General features: G+C 40.0%; 1 protein-coding gene across 1 annotated transcript in view; it reads left to right on the top strand.

Annotated features, from left to right (window-relative positions):
- The window catches only part of DDX10 (DEAD-box helicase 10), a 168,255-nt gene extending 153,083 nt beyond the window's left edge, over positions 1–15,172 (top strand). The window contains exons 17-18 of the mRNA XM_071554622.1: positions 4,311–4,444; positions 14,481–15,172. Coding sequence (XP_071410723.1) covers positions 4,311–4,444; positions 14,481–14,670 — 324 coding nt within the window. The 3' untranslated portion in view covers positions 14,671–15,172. The remainder of the gene's footprint in view (positions 1–4,310; positions 4,445–14,480) is intronic.
- The last annotated feature ends 7,300 nt before the right edge of the window (positions 15,173–22,472 follow it).

The raw sequence follows: 22,472 nt of genomic DNA, 5'->3' as shown, positions 1-22,472 counted from the left end.
TGTCAGATCAGCACTTGGTTTGCTCCACTGGCTCACGGTCAGTTTTCACTGTCATCTAAGGCTTTGGTCTTGCTCTTCAAAGCAACTGTTGGATCAAACACCCCAGCAACATCAAAGGCTGTATTTAGTTTGTGAACTGCCAGAATAGCTGTATTCCCTTGGGGCAGTGTAGATGTTGAGATACCAGAAGAATCATGAATCAGCTGGGGACAGTGTTGTGGTTTGGGGGTATAGGCTGTGAAAAAAATACAAACCTGCGAGGTGATGAGGGAAATCCAGAGTGAGATGTTTTAAAGGAAATGCTACAAAACCACTCTGTTTTTAAACGTGTTCCATCATAAACATGATGCAGATACAACTCCTATTTTCATATAAAAAAAGAAGAAAATTTGGAATGCTGGCAGATCTTAAAAGATACTATATTTTTAAATATCCTTTTATATGAGCCAGAATATGCTAAACTTCTAAAAGTTGTGTATTTGTGTAGGGTAACCTCCTAGCAGTATTTAGAGCTTACCTTTTCTTAGCATTAAAATCACAAGCACCACGTACTGGGAGAGGCCATATTGGCAAAAACTAAAGGGTGACATAGCTCAAAAAGGGATGAATATTGTTGTGTGATTCTTCATGGACACAAATCAAGTCTGATAAAATTCTAACCAAACGTTAAAAGTTTTGTTTTTAACTAATCAGAAATATTCTCCTACTGTGCTTTGTAAAGTACTATGGACAGAACTGATAGTGCCTAAATAATTATTTCTGCCCCATCATCCTTGCTTAGAGAAACTGATAAATTGCTTAAAGAGTTGAACATAAAAAGTGCAACTCTAGAAAATTTAATTGGAGGGAAAAAACCCTATTAAATTAGGTTAAATTAAATACCATAATAAATATGTATTTTGTAAATTAAATCTTGGCAAATACAGCATTTTTTATGTGCGTGGAGGTTTTCAAGGTGGATTTTTCAGTTCTCCCTTTTTACTGATGATAGTAGATATCTGCCAGCTGAAAGCCTAATGCCTGGTAGAAGTGAGACATAATCCTGTTCTTTTGGACATTGGAATCCCTTGAGTGTCTGAGGTACATCGATTTCTACATTTTAAGTTTCTGTTAGCCTGCCTAACACATTTACCTGACCTCCACCAGCCATTCAGCCTTCTTTAGGAGGAGAGGAGGTTGTCATTACATCTTGTAACAAAGACAAGGAGAAGTTGAATTGGAGGTGTTGAAAAATGTAACAAAAGCTCTAGAGAAACCTGCTGTGTTTGCCTCATTGGGTGTATGTTTCCAAAATGACTACGGTAAGGTAAAGCATGATCATTGCTGGTGTGGTACAATGTGGAACGTTGAAGGCAACGAGTTTTCCAAAGTCTCCAGCACAGAAATTGTGCTGAATTTTTCTCAAATGTTGAGCTTGCATGAGAAGAATCTCTTTAGGTCTTAGAGGCAGACTGGGTGAATGCAAAAAGGTTTTCATCTCAATGTTGCATTCAAACTGAAAGTGTTTGCGCAAAGTTTCTGTGGAACTAGATTACAAAATACCTGGGCTGGTGAAAGAACTTATCACCCCTGAGCAGAACGAAAATACCAAGGTGATTGCCACCGAATCCAGTTCTCCTGGCAGGTGTGATTTGATGTCTGAATGAGTTTCCTTTCACTTTTGAACTTGATAATAAATGCACACTCCAAAATCTGCTTTACATTGTCTCTAACCTTGGACATGAAGTGCAGTCAGTCAAAATCTGTTCTTTGGTTAATCTCTTTTTTGATAGCAATTGCCTTAGGAAGGGTCTAATCCTGAATCTGTAAATTGCATCCTGTTTGTATCTGAATAACTTTTACACATGTCACTTTGAACTATGATTTTACTTCTTTTCTCCAGCTCTTGTGGTGAGTACTGTGAAGTCACAAGATTTCTTCTTCGTGACTGGCTGATATAAATTTGAAAGGAGAGAGAAAAAATAATGAGTTTCTGTTTTTCAGCTGTGGATGATAAATGTTCCTGCTCAAGTTCTTAAGAATTTTGGGATCATACAATTATTTTAATGAGTATGTAAGCAGTGATACTTTTAAGATAAACAACTTCATGATTCCTGATGAATGAAAGAGGCATCTTTGCCAATTATTTCTTCTGCTATAGCAAGCATTATGTTTAACACATCTTTGCGTATCTTCTGCGGGAAAAAATAAATATGAATATGTAATCAAAGTGTGATCTGCGTGTGTGTAGTAGTCTTTTATGTGTCCATATATAAATGACAAAACTTAGGAAATAGTGCTGTCTCAACCCTTCACTTACATAACTGAGAATGTGAATGAACAGCCCAAGTCTTAAAAGATGACTACCAATAGAAGTTAATATTACAGAACTTCGTCACATGATGTCGCACATACATATTAAAAATACTTTGTTCCATACAACAACTTTCAATGCTACTTCTCTTTTTCTGTTCTTTTTAAATGTAAGATTGGCATGTATCAGTTGTATTGAAAGAATGGATGCAATGGAAGGACAAGTAAAGAGAAAATAATTAATTTTTAAAGAAATTGAAATAGGCTATAATTTATTGCAGAATTCTTTTCAATTCTGGAAATTGATTAGCAAAAAGATGACCTTCAAAATAGGTTTCTGTGGAGTTAGTAGTGCTCTGTAATATTGTACTGAAAGATGTGTTTAAAGATTTTTTTTTTGTAACCAAAAAAATGCTTTTAAAACCCCACAAAATCAAAACCAGCTTGGTTGTGAAGTAGAACCTGAAGTTCCCGATAATGATAGTGATACTTTTTGGTAGGTGGTTTTACCTTATATAGCTTACAGTCCTGCAGAGTCTGATGATACTTTTAGTGATTTTATACACTCAGCTATATAATCACCTTTACTAGTATTTCAAAGTGGTAAAGAACAAAATGTGTGTTTAGTATGTTCTTCCTTCACCTTCTGGTTGCAGATAGAGCTTTTAGCCCTTTCTTCTTCTTGCTTTCAGTGCACTGCAGAAGTGTCACTGGTCAAGCAGGAATGGACTCTCAGTGATGACCAATCTTACCCTTCACCAGCTCATTGCCTTTCACTCCCTCTATATGCAGATATAAAAGGGACCATTGGTATAATTTCTGTTTGGCTTTTTGTGAATTTTTTTAAATTTATTTTTATTGTTGGGAGGTATGTGCACATAGACACTGTTCTTTTAAAACCTGCTGACAGAAATGGTGAAAGATCAGAACAAAAATTAGATTTGTAACGATGTGAAGTTATTCATAGAATGAAAGATTATTTAAATGAGTCCTGTTTGGGAAACTCAGCGGTGTGCATGTTGATTAGATATATAAAGAAAAGGTAGCAATGTCTTTAATTATAGTTTCTTTGCACTTGTTTGTGCTTTTCATCATAAATATGCATGGATCTAGGGTTCATGCTGCTTAGAAGAGCCTGTAAGTTTTCTGTTTGCATTTCTGTGTGCATATACAATTACACATGCCCTCCAGTCTGTCTGGGTTTTTTGTGCCTATTAGCAAAAACTTAGAAAAGTGATGCCATCACTTCAGGACTGAGTGGAGCAGAACCTGTATCTGCAAAATTGGTCAGCTTTTTTTTTATATTACCCAGTACTTTTGTGGGCCAGCACCTTCTGTGCTCTTTTTGTTAAGGAATTAGTGAGGCACTGCTACACCTCAGGGAAATTTGCCAACACCAGCAGCTGATTCTGGGATGTGGGAACAGAGGGAAGCTGGGCCCCAGAGAGAGGGATGAGGGGGTCTGGGAGGAAGCCTGAAGAACATGCATCTCATGTGGAGGATGGCTGAAACTCCCTTAGACCAGTTAATTCAGCTTAAGCAGCATTTTGATTTTTAACTGCAAGGACACCCAGATATGTTTTAAATCAGAATATTTCATGAAATTCATCTTGAGCAGTGATTAATGTGTCAACAAGTAAGTATCTCTGCCAGTGTGTTTCTGAGAGATGGTAAAGCTGTGTATTATTTAAGACACTTACTCTCAGATGGCTGTTGATTAGTTTCTGTCCAAATCACTCCTAGGTTTGGTACATTAACATTACAATATTGGAAGGTACAATTTGAGTGTAAACTCTTGTGCTTGCTTGTTTAATAACGTTTCTTCAACCTTTAACGAAAAGTTTTGGAGGAGACCACTGATGACAGCAGAAATGATTGTTTGCCTGCCTATAATGGTGGTGGTCTTTGGCTGTGGTTGAGTGCCATGGTTTTTGTTACAACCCTGGTATTGATGGGGTTATGGCAACTAACATGGACTTGTTTACCTGTCTTGCAACTGTCCATTTGTCACCTGACAGGCTGAAGAGGAAACAGTGGCCTTCCTTGCTCACAGTGAAAGTGAAGAAGAGTTTGATCCAAGTGCTCTTCCAGATCCTGATAAATACAAAGATTCTGATGAAGAGCAGGATTCAGAAAGTGAAGACAGCTATAGGTATGTACCATCTTCCACGATCATTTTGAAATGTTCATGTGTTTTGTAAATGATTTTGTTTAGGTGTTAGGAACCCTTAGCTCAGTTGGTTAGAGCGTGGTGCTAACAGCACCAAGGTTGTTGTGGGTTCAATCCCTGTATGAGCCATTCACTTACAGTTGGACTCAATGAACCTTGCAGGTCCCTTCCAACTCAGAATGTCCTGGGATTCTATGAATTCATCTTAGAATCATCCTCTTTCTCTTCTATCATTTAAGTTTTAGTTTGTATGTGTTAGGTGCTGAACAGAAACCTGAGCTAAAGGCTATTATTTTCTTCTGTGAAGCTGTACGAGAAAGATTTTTGAGTCAGTGTTTGAAGGGATTTCAGTGAGACTTTTACTTGCAAAGATCTTGACTAATTCCCTGGAGGTTTTGGAGGTTTCTCCGGTGTTCTGACCCTGTCTGGACATCTAGTGCCCACGAGAGCTGCTCTCTCACTGCCCTCCTCATATGGACAGGAGAGAGAAGGTATAACAAAAGGCTCATAGGTTGAAATAACAGCAGGGAGAGATCACTTCCTGGTTAGTGTCATGGGTGAAACAGATTGGACTTGGGGAAAAAAGAATTTAATTTTTTACCAATCACACCACAGGGTAATGAAAAATAAAACTGCATCTTGAAACACCTTCCTCCCACCCCTCTATTGTTCCCAGAATTAACTTCACTTCTGATATTCTCTATGTCCTCATCTCCAGTGGCACAGGAGGAGCGCTCTTGCTTTTCACATCTGAATTGGCTAAGTCCTAGTGGCTGTATTGTCCCTAACTGTGAGTCACTGAATATTTGGGGGGCAGTATGCAGGACTGAGTGTGAACATGGATTTAAGGACTGGATAGCCCTAAGTCAGCAGGCTGGTGGCCTTGTGCCCTGGAGCCCATTCACCAGTGTGGGTCAATAGAAGGATGGGGAAATGCATTGGTTTTTCTGAGCAGCATTAAATTGCTCCTTTGTGCAAGGGGGAGTATGCATTCATACATCATGTTCTGTATTGATCCTTTCCTCAGAATGTCAGCTAGACTCGAGGTTAGCTAAGCTTTATGAATAAAAGTTGGCAGAGATGGACAGATTTTCATCAGTGGTAAACAATGCAGGGTTTTTTTTAATCAGTCTCTGATCTGGCCAAGATCTGGCCATCATGTTTCAAGAACTGGCATCACTTGAAGCTTCATAACCGGCTTCTGTCGACTTTAGGACACAATGCTGGTCTCAGTTGTTTGCCCTGACTTGGTTGACTTTTTAATAATGGGAAATGTCCTTTACTTCCTCCACAGGGATTTTTAAAGGGTTTTGTTCATTTCTTCATCTTTACACACTTGGACTGAATACTTTCTTGCTTTTCCATCTTGTCTGTGTCAGGAGTTAACAAGGACCCAAAGAGCAGTTGCAAACAGCCTAGCTAGCCCTGACATCCAGAACTTCCTAGAAGAGGCCACATCAGTTTAGGCACTATTCCAATGGGAAAAGTACTACAGATAAACCTTCAAAGACCACAGCTTTGAGGTTATTATCTGCAGTGATGTCCAGAAGCAGAGGCACTGGTATTGTATTGTATTATAGCCAGGGACAGGCTGGGACTAGATTTGTTAGTAATTGCTAAGAATAGTAATTAAGTTGAAGTGAGTGGTGAGAACAGCCAGGGCAGGTGCACAAAAGTAAGAGATGGAAAAACTGTGGGATGCTCACAAGGGCGGGAACAGTGTGCAACAACATACTGATAGATTTGGAAAAAGTCAGGGTCCAGGATTAAATTAAATTTCTAAGAGTGCCTGAATGAAGTGTGTTAGAATTCATAGCGATCGATGGCTCTGGTGTGCAGTGCAGCATGTGACGCTTAATCCTGTGCTGATGTGGCCTGGCCAGGGAAACATCAGTCATGTGGTTACAAGTTGAATGGATTTGGCCATGGTACGGGCATAAGTATTGGCATGTGATTGTCCACAACTGCTGTGACTTCAGATGGTGCCAACTAAAGCTTTTCTGAGCAAAGTCTCAGTGTATTTTGGTGTGATAGGACAGGCCAAGGACTGTTTTCAGTCAGCAGTGTTGATGAAGCCACATTTCTTCAAGGTGTGTGGTTGTCTGTTCTCTCCCTCCAAAGTCAGCTTTGATACTCAGTGTAGGTATGTCTGGAGACTTGGCAAGGTGCTCTGAGCAGCCTTTAGAAGGCTGTTGGAAAAGCAGAGGTACAACTAGAAGAGGAAGAGACAGTGAACAAAATTAATTTAGGACTGGAAAAACTATGGAAATCAAGGAAACCAAGGGAATTTGAATAACCAGTGAGCTTATAGATAAAGGAAAGTGGTAGCCAAAGAGGCTGGTGGTGAGCATAAGCCATGGAGAAGTGGTATTGATTTTGCATGGGGAAAGAAAGAGGTGGAGGGGATTGATGCAGGAAAGGAGGAGGGAGGATGATGGGGATCTGGTTGGATCAAGAAGAATAAGGAAGAGAACAGGCAAGAAATCTTGCTGCCAGTAGGAGGGAGGGGGTTTTGTTCAAGCAACATTCATGCCTCATGCACCTCTCTTAGAGTTGCCATTGAATTGTATGACAAGTTACTCTTGAGGCTGGAAAATACTGACCTACTGATTTTAACAAAATCAAATCAGCCAAGACTAGCAGGCAGTGAAATTAGGCCTTCATGTTAGAAAACACAACTTTATTCTGTTTTATATTTCCAAAATCCAGAGTTCTTTTCTCAAAGAGATTAAAATAGAAATACGTGGGGCTACACTTGCTGCTTCTTGCTTTAAGAGGAAAAAGGAATAATTCAGAGCAAGTATGTGAGACCTAGGGTGTCTTCCTTCAAAAGTCTTCAAAAATCGACCGTCTGTCTATGGTTTAAGAAGTCAAAAACATGGTTAATATTTTTTCCCTCCTCCCCCAGCATTTTTTTTAAACTGGGGGAGCTAAACACATCGTGAGTTAAATTTGCCTTTGAATAAAATTCGCTTCCAGCCATACCTCTACAAGCAGAGTAATTAATGACTACAAGCATGTAATATGAGATTAATTTTTGTATATCTAGCAACATTCATCATATTTGGTTTAAGGCTATCAATGTAAATTGTTAATGAGGTGATAAATTTAAGAATATAGAACAGGGTGAATGAAAAGTGGCTGGATTTCCTAAATACTCATTTTGCAGGCGAATTGAGTTTCTGGTATTTCTAATTCCTCAACCTCTTAAAATAAAAATGTTGAGAAAGAACAGAGTTCCAACTGACCCTCATCATTACCTTCTTTAAATCTTTAATAGGTGTGATGGATCACATTAACTCTTAGTTCAGCATGGAAAAGATCTTGGACATGGGGGAAAAGGAGCAATGTCTTAATTCTGGTGCTGTTTGTTTGTGGCTTTATGATCAGTCACCAGCTGACAGGTGTCCAAGTTAGTGTTCAGTGCTGCTTGGTTGTGTGCCTTCCTTTTTTAATGAAATATATGGGCAAATTGCAGTTCCTTGTACCATCTTCTTTTACCAGGATGCTGATGTTGACCTGCTAAGTTTTATGTGATTCTTGATGAGGTTGTCATTACATTATTTTTTGAAATGATTCATCTGCAAATCATGGTGCTCCTTCTAGCATGGATTATTCAGGTCATATCAGTGACTTTGTGAAGGCCAGAACTTAACGATGTGATGGCCAGAAAAGCACCGTAGGACAGACATTATAAAAGGTCTCTGTTTAAGGTCTAGATGGTTCTGATTACCTGCAAAATTGGACACTATGATATTGAATTGCTCTTGAGATGGGATATTCTTATGCTGTAAAAGTCTTTATAAAAGCCTTTATAATAGTTCCATTCTAGCTGACTATGTGAAATGGACTCAGTGGTAGAGTTTCCTAGTGAAATTTGGTAGCCTATGGTTTTCAGGCCAGACTAGATCCTTCCTGTGGTTTCTGTAAACTTGTCAGGTACAGAAATTACCTTAAAAAGCCAAATAAATGAAAAGTAGTATGCTGTCAGAAAGTGTCTACAGGAATGAAGGAGAAATGGAATGAGCATATACTGAAACTCTGCATTCCGAAATTAGCTGTCAACAATTGGAGGTTGATAGCGGCCACACAAAAGAAAATGAGAGGAACGGGTTTGAAGAGTGTCAGTGTCAGGTGAAGCTGAGGGGGAGTGAACAGGTGCAAGAGTTAGATTGGTGGTTAGCAGCATCCCTAGAGGCAGCAGCACGTGTCAGAGACAGTTAAGCCTCTGACAGAGACATACAACAAATCAAAATGGTTTCATTAAAACCATGATCATCTCCAGGTGGAAGAATTTCAACTCAGAAACAGTGATATTTGATCCATATGATAATCAAGATCCATATGAGAACCTTATAAGGCCAGGCTGGATGGGCCTTTGAGCAACCTGGTCTAGTGGAAAGTGTTCCTGCCCGTGGCAGGGGGATTGAAACACGATGATCTTTAAGGTCCCTTTCAACCAAAGCATTCTATGATTCTGTGATCGACCCCTAAATTATTTTAATTTTCAAACTGTTGTATAAAGATAAGCTAAAATGAATCAGTCCAAATACATTGAATAGAAACTCCAGTGTTCTGAGACTGGGACAGGTACTGCTGCTTTAGGGCGAGCCATATCTGTGACAGAAATGGAGAAGAAAAGTGCTGTTACAGCTTCAGAGATCTGATTTGAGTCCACTGTCACTATAGCCTTTAGAAAATAAAAGTGACCTCAGAACAGAGGCGAGGTGTTGATGGTTGAGTGCCTTTTCCCCTCAAATCTTCCGTATACTTCCCATAGAACAATAAGAAACACTAACCATACTCTCTTGCTGGTCTGGTTTCCATTTAATTTTTTTCCCCTCTTCCAGATTACTACTTCTTCCAGTACTTCATCTCCAAGACAGATTAATCCTTTGCTTTTAGTTGTATGACACTGGTATTTCTTACAAGATTATTCATCTCTTTTACTGCAGTGGTTCATTTTAAAGGTGTTTTGATTTACATCAATGGAATGGCCAGTAAGGGAATAACAGTATCATTTAGGTTGGAAAGGACCATTAAGATCATTGAGTCCAAATGCTAACCCAGCACTACCAAGTCTACCACCTAACCATGTCCTTGAATGCCACATCTACATGTCTTTTAAGTACCTCCAGGGACAGTGACTCCACCACCTCCCAGGATAGCCTGTTCCAGTACTGGATAGTCTGTTCTAGTGCTTGACAACAAGACTTTCAGTCAAGAAATATTTCCTAATATCCAATCTAACCTCCCCTGGTGCAACTTGGGGCCACTTCCTCTTGCCCTGTTGTGTGGTACCCAAGAAAAGAGACTTGACTCCCATGTGGCTACAACCTCCTTTCATGTAGTTGTAGAGAATGATGGAGTTTGTCCTCAGCCTCCTTTTCTCCAGGCTGAACAACCCCAGATCCTTCAACTTCTCCTCATAAGATTTGTGCTCTTGATCCTTCCTCAGCTCTGTTGCGCTCATGCTTCAGCACCTCAGTGTCTTCCTTATAGTGAGGGGCCCAAAAACTGGACACCGGATTCGTGTGTGGCCTCACCAGTGCTGAGTACAGGGGGACTGTACAAGCAAGCACAGGTCCTGCTGACCATGCTATTTCTGACACAAGCCACGGTGCCATAGGCCTTCTTGGCCACCTGGACATACTGCTGGCTGATGTTCTGCTGCTGCTGACCAGTACCTCCAGCTCCTTTTCCTCTGAGCAGCTTTCCAGCCACTCTGTCCCCAGCCTGTAGTGCTGCCTGGGGTTGTTGTGACCCACCTGCAGGAGCTGACACTTGGCCATGTTGAACCTCTTATGGGTGGTCCTGGCCCATTGATCCAGCTTATCCAGATCCAGAAAATAACATGGCACAGTACCTTTTCATTACTGTTTCTATGGGCTGTAGCATTCTGACAGCTAGTAAGAAAGAAGCTGCACTGGGCTTTATGGAAGGGACTGCAGTAATTAATCTTCATTAGGATTGCTGCCATGGCCTTGTGAATTAAAATTTATTACATGGAAAAAGTTTTGGGCACAGCATGTTTAATTAGCAAAATGCCAATATTTATGGGATAAATTATTCCTAACTTTACTGAACTGTGTTTTATGAGCAGATTCATTCATTATTCCTGTGCAATTTCTTAGGGAAAGAGCTTTATTGCAGTCTGAAAATTTTACTCATGGCCTGTAATTCAGTGGCAAGGACAGTTTGTTTCCAGAGTGGTGCTGGTAAACCTGGGCTCCAAAGCATTCTCTGATAAATGTTAAGTGAAGCAGAACCTGTCTAGAGATCCCACAGTATACCCTTGTTCAAGCAACAGTAACTTGGCTGTGTGGCTGCTCATTTCAAATGGCTGATTCTCAAGCACTTAAAATCTATACCTTGCAGATTGCCAAGACATAGCTTGAAGTCTAGAAGCGAGTTAAATACTAACAATTAAAATCTTTCTATTTTTTATCTGGTATTCCCTCAAAACCCACTTGTGAGATTATCTTTTAGGTGTTAAGACCTTCTTGGTGTATAGCTATCAGGGTCATAGTTAGATCCCATTTCCCAGTTGCCATTCTTATATGCCAGTAATAAACATTAGCTATCAAATGGTAGCATCTTACTTTGTTGTTACAGCTGTGCAAATGGTGACCACAGGAATTACTGTGCCTGTTGATGGTACCTCCTCACCTGTGTAAACAGAAAGTCAATCCTTCCATCAGGCAGCCTCAGACCATGGGGATTGTTCAGGCGGATGAAAAGCTAAATTGCACCAGGTGGTAAAAGGAAGCAATTGTAAACCAGCTGCACATGCCACTTTTAAAGTGGTATAAGTAGAAGACAAAAACATGCACTAGTGTTGTTTTGGATCTGAATTGTGGAGTTGCTTTCTGAGTTGTTCTGCTAGAAAATAGTTCACCTCAAAATAACTTTATTTTATTTTGGCTATTTTTGGACACAAGCTGGGAGTGCATCAGTTTGCATGCTTGTGAGGAATAGGGGGCCCTTTATGTCCATGGGAAGTGACCAGTGATAAAAAGATTGGCTCTGCAGGATGGGCTGAGAGGCCTTCAGTTAATGGAGACTTAGGAATTCTTTTGACAGTAAGCGCAGAATTCATGCCCATAAAGCTGCTTTTGCACACTCAGTCCTTTCACATGCAGACCTCAGAGTTACACCTATTACATCTCGTACAAAGAGCTTTCTATCAAAACAGCTATGGAGAAGCATCCCAGTGAAATGCAGGATATCCAGGGACATCATGATGCCACACATTTTCCATCTTCCTTTTAAAATTGCCACTTTCACCTGTATCTCTGACTACTCCTCCAGAGTAGCACAGCCCCTGTCCACACCCCCCAGACCACTGCTGGTAAAAATCCATTCCACAGGAACAGGGTTAGGGGGTTTGACTTGCTGATTTTCAGAGGTCCCTTTCAACCCAACTCATTCTGTGGACAGATAGTCTTCCTTCTGCATCTCAAAATTGGGAACATCTTATTCACATGTTTCAGGTGATCCTCCACTAACCTTCCTACGTTGCCTTTATTAAATACTGGTTTGCTTCTACTTTTTGAGCATCATGAAAACCCAAGTCTTCAGCTCTCTTCACTGCTTGATGGCTTTGCTGCTGCTGCTTTCTGTGTTATACATTCCTCTTTATTCACCTCTCCAGCTCACAGCCCAGTAGGGGTCAAATTAGTGTGAAAATACTCCTGCTAATGTGTAGATAGATCTTTAGTTTGCCCTACTAATCGAGCACCACAATCCCTCAATAACAGTAAGAAGTGGCTTGACTCAGCATAATCATCCACAAAACTTATGATGAAAATGAATTATAATTGTGCTGATGTATTTTGTATGTGGAAAAAATGAGAAATCTCACAGTTAAGTTCCTTCTAAATATATTTTATATTTAAACATCATACCTTACAGACATCTAGGCCTATGGGCCTCTGAAACTCCAAAAGTGATTATAATTTTTTTGTTTTATAGCTTGTGAAGTTTCTGCATTGTTTTAATTGCTAAGAAGTTTTGAATTAATGTCCAAGATGAAGTATTAGTCAATTATGAATGCAAACTGGGCTTCAGAGTCCCTTCAAAGGCTGGAAGCAATTGGCTCTTTTGCAAACAAGATAAAATGCTTTTACTTAATGAGGCTTTTAAAGTGAACCCCAGTAGTCTGTCCTGATCAAAGTGAACACCATGAAACTCCAGCCCAGACCCACAGCGTCCACTTGGAAAAGTGAGAATTCTTAGTGTGCTTTAGTGTATTTTTTTATATTGCTGTATATCTTCAGCATTTATGGAATATCTTAAGCACTGCAAAGAGAAATATGAGAATCCTTTCCCCAGAAAAGGAATAAAATGTTTGTAACAAGCCCTGAAAATGCAAATGACAGCTCAAAGCCAGCAACGTTGCTATGTTCTGTGAATTATAGGAAGAGGGAGTATTTGGTGCAGTCATCAGCTATTCACAGAATTGTCAAATGGTTTGGTTGGAAGGGACCTTCATGCCATGGACAGAGATACCTTTCATTAGACCAGGTTTCTATATGCTGTTTCTCTTGGGTAGGCAGGGAAGAACAATATAAAGGTAGGATAATTCATTTGTTTTAATTGTGGAAGTGCAGGAATTTCCCTCCTTTCTTTGTGCTGTAATGAGTAGGCAGGCACCGTTCTTCTATGAAAGGTGGGATGGGCAGCAGAGGGAGGCAGGTCACATACCTGGAATCCACTAGCACAAGGCCATCAGATCTCACATAACTCCATCTCTGTGGGGAGGCTACCAGAAAGCAGAGTGTATGAGCTGCACTGTGCTGCAAATGCCTCTCAGAGAGCATTTGGGACCTTCCTGAAAACTCTCTGTATTGGGGTTAATGTTTGGGTTAGGCTGGTTTGCAGGGAGTGGGAAAACCAGCATTTCACAGACTGTTAACTAGTCCTAGTAATGAAAAAAAAAAAAGGTGTGAAGCTGAAAGTGTTTGAATTGGACATTGAGTTCCTCTGCCGTGCTGATTCAAAGGACAGTGTTCCCCAATTATGGCTATTTATTGTAACAGCTGTTTCTAATTGTTATTTTTGGAAAAATGCAAACATGAAAAACTCAGAATGCCACCTTCTTTCGGCTACCTTGTTTGGAGGGAATGGTTGGGGTGCAAGGGATTGCATTTGACTTTTTTGGGATATGAATTCTACCCTACAGCATAGGACAACCAGCTCTCTATAACCTGGTACACAGGTATTATATCTGAGAATAGATTTCATTAGATTAGATTGCTTTAATCTTAGATAAGGTGATTTATAGCAAATTTTCTATGTTTTAGATAGAAAGCACATGAAGATACATGAAAGCTCAGTCTTTCCTCCTATTGCTGTCATGTGACAATGTGGTGAAATTGAGGGTATTAAAACAGATATGCAGCCTTTTTGTCCAGACTGAAGGCTGCAAAAGGTGATTCCTTCAAGTCTTAAGAAAAGCAGCAGAAAAAATAGGAATTCACCAGGGAAAATTACTGTGTTTGGGCTTTTCCTCTTCCTCTCATGGCAGAGTGGTGGTTAATAGCTTCCAAGGAAAACTTCTGAAAGGAGGGAAAAGAGTGATTGAATGAGATGGTCCCAAATCAAAACTGTATTAAGTGTAGGATTCACCGATGAAATGACAGTTCTCATATTTTTATTTTTGTCACATACTTATTTTAGACAAGATCTTGAATACATGTCAAGGTCCACTGACACATCACTAAATCAGTTTTGTCAAGTTGTCTGTTCCTGTATTAGACAGTAAATATGAGATAAGACTGATAGTGATATCTTGTTACACTGTAATCAATTAAGACAGCAGAACCACCTCGGCCTGAGAGCAGTTCCAGTTTACACATTCAGAGTTAATCAGCTTCCATTGCTTCACCCTTCTGAACTGTAATTTTGTTTGCTCTCATCTTGACATAAATTTGCCTTGTTTAAAAGGAATTGCTAGATTACATTATGATATTGATTACCACAGTTGTTAAAAAGACTAATTGATTTGTTTCTGCAGTGAACTTGAGGAGAAGGGTGGAAGAAAGAAGAGAAGCTATAGCAACAGTACTGCAGCAGAAGAAACACCACTGAAAAGAAAGAAGGTGAAAGTCAGCCAAGAGGAGGACCCCTATTTGCCATTAGATACTGGACTTTCTCTGGCAGAGGATGAAGAGCTTGTTCTGCATCTGCTCAACAGTCGCAGATAATTATTTTTCTGCCCATTTTCTTCTCTGGGACATCTCCACCATTTTGTCAGTAGTTTACACAAAATGAATTTGGCATCTAGGCAGCTGGGTACCAGTGGGCATAGATAAATGAGTTCCACATGCAATGGGATTGCCTTAGATTGGCTCATAGATTATAAACAATATTTAGTTTGATTTATAAAGCTCTGTAAATGAACTTTTCAACCTAAATCCCCAGATGACATTTTGCAGTAACATGTTCATAATTTAAAATCTCCAAGTTTTGAAGCAATTGTCTTTTTTTAAAATCTTGCTTTAAATGAAAACAGGATGTTTCTCTCTTGGCTGTATTAGTTTTGTTGTTATTTTGGAAGATAGATAAGTACTAAAATTATTGAAGAAAAATATTGTTGGCAGCTCAAATCATATTACTTAAAAATAAAATGTGTACTTTTTTCTGTGTATCCTGAACATATTTTAGAAATATTTTAATAAAAATTTCTGCAGCCTTGATGTAAACTTATGATGTCTCTCTCAGCTTTGTTATGAAAGCATATATTTATTCTCCAGTTATCATTTCTATTATGATTCAGTCGCTAGTGTTAGGCAATTCAGAAAACCACTTCAGAAGCTAAAACTGTCTTGCATTGAAATCGCTTCTGAGTGAGAACACAGCGAAGCCACAAAATGGTAGAGCATAACACTGCCTGATGAAATTGGTTGCAAGGTAGATTTTGTGGCAGACTTATAACTGGAAGTCAGCTACCTTTTTTTTGTTACGACCAAATATAGTAAAGAAAAATGATTTATAGTTTGGCATATTTTCAAATGTCTGCTGTCAGACTGGTTGTTTGCTGCAGACCTTGTGCATGCTTACCCATAAGCACTGCACCCTGATGAACAGAGATAAGACACGTGCAGTGTGAGTCCTTGCCTGGGGATGGGAAGAAGTGAACATTCTCTCTGAAGAAAAATTGTTAATATAATAGCAAATTCTTCTTTATTTAAGTAGATTTTTTTTTATTGCTTGCACCCAAATGCTGGCAATGAGCCAAATTTGTCGTTTTCTTGCTTGTATGCTTGACTGCTCTCTCGAGAATATTGCTCAGGAACAAAAAAAGATGAAAAACCCTTCCAGGCATTATGGAGAATGGTAAAAGCTGCTGAGAGTTTTACACATCTGAAACAACCTTAGCAAAGGGAAGGCTCTTGTGTCAGAAAATGAAGGACAGCAGGAAAATCCAGTGTTGGCTGACATAAGTTTGACAACAAACAGGCGTGTGAAGTGATGATTGTCCATTTTCAGTAGACCTGTGTCTTAATGAAGTTTACGTGGAAAAAATGCAGAGTAAAACACTGAGCAGGTACAAATGCCCTGAGTGCTTTCCTCTATTGCTTCCCTTCAGCAAATCATAAAGTACACGTTGTGTCAAAGTTGTATCTGGCCTGCCCACCTGAACATACTAAATATTCCTTTTCCGTCAGTGTCACACCTTTTTTTCCCCCCAACAGGAACCTGTTTTGTACAAGCTTTTCCTGCTCTCCCTCTACCCTATGCTATCTTCTAACTCAGTTACCCAAAACTGAAAATACGCTGCAAATTCTTGTCTCCAAATGTTGCTTCCACTGTTGTGCCAGCAGGCAGGGCCTGATAAAAACATTATTATACACAGAACACATCTGCCATCTGCTCCTTGCTGACAATGTGGAATGAGAAGAAATGACCGAGTTTCACAAACAGCTAAACATGAAAGATGGGACCTGCTTAGCAACTGATGCAGTGTTTGTTTAGTCTACAGTGCCACAGCGGGCCTGGAAAATGTTGTCATCTGGGAATAGCATCACTATGAATCTGTTAATGAAGAAGCATCCGCTGCGGTGCTGTTGTGACTGGTGCGCGTGTCCCATGGTCCATCCTGTGAACAGCTGCAGTGAATGGGATGAGCAGTGCCAGCAAATGTGCTGGGATAGCAGAGGTCCTGCTCCTGCAGTTGTGGAGGAAGGCAGCAAACTGCACTGCAAGGAGCACCACCAGCAGAAAGCTGCTCAAAGATGATTGGGGTATGGATGATGACACATACAGTGCTGTGTCCACCTTAGAGGTGTTTGTAGATTCAAAGCATACTTGGTAGTGATCAGTTGTCTTGTACATCACCTGATGTCTCTCAACTCAAAGCTTTCGTCTGAGAAGTTTCATTTGTTGGGGCAAGCAAAAAAATGAAAGATTGACTGTCTTTTAGTAGATTTGTGTGCTGGGGTGTGAGAGAAATATTCTTACCCACTGAGCAGTAAGACTGAAAATTAAATTATATTGGAATGATTGTGCAGCACTTCTAATCTTGTGTTGTTTTTGTTTTCTGCATAAAAATAATTTTTCAAGTGCTTTTACTATTTTATTTTGAGATAATGAGGTTTCTAATGTATTTGTGTTGTCTGATATAGAGCCATTGTTTTTCAAATCCTTGTGAAGTTTGCCCATCTAGTTCAAATGTGTCTGTCCTTGAGAGTGTGGTGTGTATCTAGAGTGACTCCCACAAGAATGGAGCCATGTGTAAAAGAAGAGGGAAGAAGGCAGATTCTCCATGCTGTGAGTGTGTCTAAGAGCAGGTAACTGCTGCATGTGCTAGAAGCAGTAAGACAAAAAAGCCAGCGTTCAGCATTTTGAGGCAGTTAACTGTGATTCTAAGTTATCAATCCTGTCAGCTGTAGATCTGCTTTAAGAGGCTCCTCACCAGCCCTGCTCTTAGCAGTGCTTTTCTGGTGTAAGAAAAAAAGCACCGACACACAAAATCTCAATCTCAGAACTGACTTGATTGAAGGGTGTTTTCCAGGGAGCTTGTCTTAATTCACACCCAAGGACCTCTCAACCTGACACGTGTGTCCAGGACTAACAGGCAGGTGGAGCAGGGCCAGCTTGGGATACCACCCATCATCTGTCTCCTTTTTCTGGGTCCCAGGTACAGCATGTGCCACTGCAGCATCAGAACAAATCCCAAGCTTTTACAAGTTTGTACTTCACAAGCATCATAGTCCCAGCTTTACACAAGACGAATGGAACCATGGAAATTATTTGGCTTCTGTAATCAAAGACTTCATTGATGACTTTAAGTAGTTGAATCCACAACTCCTAAGTCACTTGTGGTTTAGGAAATAGTCTCCCACTGGCATCTGACCTTTCTTCTGTGCAGAACCCTAACCTTCATGTGTTGTGCTTCTGGGATGAGTTTCAGGCTTCTTCACCTCTGTAGGGCACACCCCATAGAAATTCCCCTTTGGAGACTCCCTCAGGAGAGGTAGAAAAGTCTAACTGTGGTGGTGAGTATGATGAGTATTTTCCAAGGCTATTGACCAGAAGACATCCTTAAATTGCCGAACAGGAAATCTTGTTTTAAGTAATGAATTTTCAGGTTAATTTGCATTTGTAGTTTATAGTGACAGTGGTTGATTTCCTTCTGCTACTAGAATGGTTCTAGCATGTTGATTTATAGCTGGCTATACTATTAAGACTAAATCTAGTACCTTTAGCTGAGTTTCAAATCATACACTAAGCATTTATATAATGGTACAGTTTAGTGGGCTTTTATTCAGAATCAGTTTTTGTTGTGTACAAAATAACGGAGACATTTGTTCACTAGATAATTTATTGCAATTTCTTTAAGGCCTCTTCGGGTGAAAACTGGAAGCCAGGTGAAAGTCATGAGAGCATTGACGAGTTTGGGGTGTTTTTAGATGAGTTAAATAGACTGACACTGTGTGCTAGCTACTGAAGATGTCCAACTAGCAATATTTTCATGAGGCAAATAAAATGTATCATTGCAGACATGCTGTTTTGCCTCAGCATCATAGAAATTTCTGTTCAGTGTTCACTTTGTGAAGACCTAATTGATACAGCACATTAAATTGTGTGAAGAGTATGAGAAATTTAAGTTTTAACAGAAGAGATCGCAAATTAGTACTAAAATTTTTAAAGGCTATTTTTCTTTAAATACTGTATGAATAGGAATAAAAAATCATTTTCATTCCTTCTGCAACAGACTGAGTCCAACTAGAGCATTGACTGGTGTGTCTGCTGTCTGGCCATACTCATAAAGAGAGAGATATGCCTGAAGCAAAACATTAAAAAACAGAGAACTGTGGTAGAGAACATTCAATTGAGGCTATAAAAAATAGTACAAGATCTGAAGATACTGAAGTGACCCTGTGGGTTCCTGTAATCCTGGATACATATGACAAAACTGATATAAAATACAAGAAGGAATGTCTCTTAGTAAAGGTTGCTAATGGGTATTTTTCTTTATTGCACTGCTCTCTAGTTTGACCTGATTGATGCTTATATCCTGTGAGAGATTGAGTGTGCCTTATAGCAGGGATGCTGAGCTGTGGTAGGCTGCAGCTGCTGCAGAAATGGGCACTGTGGCTCAGGATGTTGCTGCTTTTATGCTGGAGGTCACTGCCCCCAGCTGTAGCCATCCTGTGGCTAATAACCTGAGGTTTAAATTGAGCTGATTGGTTCTGTCCTGGAGCAGACGATTCCTTATGCTGTCTGTTTTGGGAATTGGGCAGGAGGCTGGTGACAGGCAGCTGAAGGACAGTACGCTTTCTTGTGTAGCAGCCACTTTTGTTGTTAATTTGATAGGGACCTTGAGCAGAACTGAGCCAAACCCTGCACCCAGCGTGCTTCAAGCTAGAAGATCCAGAACACATTAACTCCAAGACACATACAATTTCAAATAAATAGTTTTAGTAAGAACAGACCACTTTTGGACCACATTTCATTAGATTTCTTTCTTACAATGCTCTCTTTGGTGTTTGCAGCTCCTCTTCCTTTAGTCTCGTCCTTTCAAATTAATGTTTTATTCTCAGAAGGATCTGCAAGTTTTATCTTTAAAAGACCGAACTAGATGCGAAAAAAATGTGTTGCCATTGTCTTTGTAAATCATAAAGATTGCTATCAAGGTAGTCTCTACCAAGTGGACATTTTATAATAAAGTACTGAACACTTTTATAATTAAAAGTGCTCCCCAAAATTCAAAGGCGAATGAGTCAGTCAAGAACATCAAGGATTTAGAAAGCCTAATGCAGGAGAAAATTCTTTTTAGGCCTGTTAGGAGGTATTGCTATGATTAAATCAGTAGAGAGAAGTTGATCTGTTCCAAGAATGCCTTGTTCATTGCCTATTTTTGTCCATGTCTGGCCAGAAGCCATTTTTCACAAAGAAAACTATTCATCAGATTCAGTCATATAAAAATGATTGCTTAAATTACACTGGGCTATCAGCTAGCGGCTTTACCCAGGAGTGGAATCTCTTGGGTCAATGCTATCTGTAAGTTTTGCACATCATCTGAGATGTGCTTTGTCTATAAAATATAGATAAGTTTAATTAAACTAAATTAGTTTCGTTGAGCAGTTTTTGAAATCCTTTCGAGCTGAGAAGTAGCCATGCTGAGAATTCAGCTGCATTAAGAAGAAACTAATGAGCATTGTTCTCCTAATCACATATGGGATCCTGGAGGAAGATAATGTTCTTGGCTATGGCCTCTGTGGGGCTGCAGAAGTCCTCTCTGTCATGCACAGCTTGTCCCTCTGATGCTAAGCTTAAGCTGTTACAAAAAACCCATGTGTAAGTACAGGCTGTAAATTGAACTTGCTGTTACCAGTGTTGATGTGCGTGAACTTATCACACTTAAGATGAAATAGAATTTAGCAATTTTTTTTTTTTGCAAGTCCATCATGCATACCTTGTGCTGCACTTCCTTATGGAAGTGAAACAGTTCCTCTGACCTGTATACTTAGTGGCCATACTCATGTGACTCCCATCAACTGCATCGGATTATACTGAAATGCCACTTGTTTTTGTTGTGTGAGCTCAATGAAATATAATGACTTAAAAACTAATTTGAGTTTGCTATTAAGAACAAATGTCTTAACAAATCACACTTCAGTGAGTTACAGGCTTTTTGTGCCCAAGCACAGTTCTTATTTATTTGGAGATGTTACCAATCCTTTGTGGAAAGCACTGGATTTTGATTTTAAGAGAACTTTGTGTTCCCTCCTCGAAGCAGATACTTATATGAATCATTTCCTCTAGCAGTGAGGTGAGTCTATTCCAGTACAGTCCCAATTGCACTCAGAAACTTGCCAGTGTGTTTCACATTGGCGCTCTAACTCGTCTATAAATGGCCGGCTCATGGGTGGGAATATGCTGCCACAAGGAGACTCTTGAAATGGAGACTCTTGCTACCACCAGAAAGCAGATGATCTACCAGCTGGGAGATTTGATTCCCCTCATGAGTCTCACCCTGTGCCAGTTTCCCAATAATTTAGGGTATTTTTCCTTTAAACAAATGTTCCAGGCAAACTTAACCTGATAGGGTTGGGGTGAAATGGTCATTAGTGGGTGCACAGAAATGCTTGGAATTAAGCAAATGGTTTGATGTTGTCCCACACAATATCACACACTGAAATGACTGCAAGTCAGTTTGCAGATGGATGTTGTTCCCTGAAGGGAAACCAGATGTCTTGTTCACAAATCACAGGCCAAAATAAATGGCACAATTCCTACATGGACACTTCTAAGCATTGGTGGTCCTGACATGAGGGGATTGTTGTTTGATGAAGAACTGGGTCATGATTAAGAAACAGAATAGTAAATAAGCAGTGAGGGTACAGTGAGCAGCAAGCATCCCATTTCACTTTAACACTGTCTGGAATGCATAGAGTGGTGCACATGAGCCCTTTTCATCTTCCAGGAGATAAAGAATTATATTTCCTTTTATCTGACTATTTTTAGCATCTTCCTTTATAAATCTCTCCATCCTACATTGGGAAAAGAGGAATGTCCAATAGAACATTGTAGAGAGATACTGAGCTTGTATTTGGCACGCTCTTGCCAAAACCTTCCCTTCCCTACCACAGAGGAGAAACAGTCCCAAGCAGAAGCGCAAGGCTCTGGCTGATGTCCCTTGGCAAACCTGTGTGCTGCAGTGTAAGGCAGTGATGAGGTGACATGAGGATATCAGCTGTCAGGGGATGGGCCAGGGGCTTTCTTTCAAGCCTCTTACTGACAATTTTTTTTAACTCTATGCATTTGTTTTCCTCTTCTTACGTCTAGCAGAAAGCCAGTGAAGTGGATTGCAAGGGACCATCATGCAGGGGAAACTCAGTGTGCAGGGCAAAACCTCACTGCTGCCTTCCCTATGATTACACTTGCGTTCAGCATCTGCTCAGTGGCAGTGACTGCTAGGATAGGTGGTCCTTTGACCCATGCAGCTGTTCAAGCAGTCATCTTTGTAAAGATGAGTTCTCCAGGATAAGGAATGAAATGCACTGAGTAGGATTAAGAGCTTGCATTTCTTAAATATATGTAAGAACACGCCAATCTAGTTCCTTATCTAGTGGCTAATTAAGCCCATTTACTCTTTGTCACTTGTAGATGCTGATACATTTTTTGCAAACTGATTTGCTTTTTCAGCATCTAATTTTAGCATAAACAATACCAATCTGTTAATGATGCAGAATTCCTTGGCTAAAAGAACAGCTTCTCTCCATAAACTTGGTTAATAAAATCAAGGAAGAGTAAAATTCTCCACTCAGCTCTGTCTTATTCCTGGCAAACATCTGAGGTTGTCTTTTCTATCCTTTATTTCATGTGGAAGCAAAGGATAGGAGTGTAGGTCTTGGCCACCTTCAGCCTGTTGCAAAACCCCTCTGCCCAGGGCTGAGAAGCTGCTGTGATCCCACTGTGGTGGGACCTTGATGGTGTCATTGCTCTGCCAAGGGAGGGCACCAGATCCTACCAGTGGTGTCTGCAGCAGGATGGGGTC

The sequence above is a fragment of the Pithys albifrons genome, chromosome 1 (assembly GCF_047495875.1).
Source record: "Pithys albifrons albifrons isolate INPA30051 chromosome 1, PitAlb_v1, whole genome shotgun sequence".
Classification (NCBI taxonomy): domain Eukaryota; kingdom Metazoa; phylum Chordata; class Aves; order Passeriformes; family Thamnophilidae; genus Pithys; species Pithys albifrons.
The sequence above is the reverse complement of the archived record's forward strand: the minus strand, read 5'-3'. Positions and strand labels throughout refer to the sequence as shown.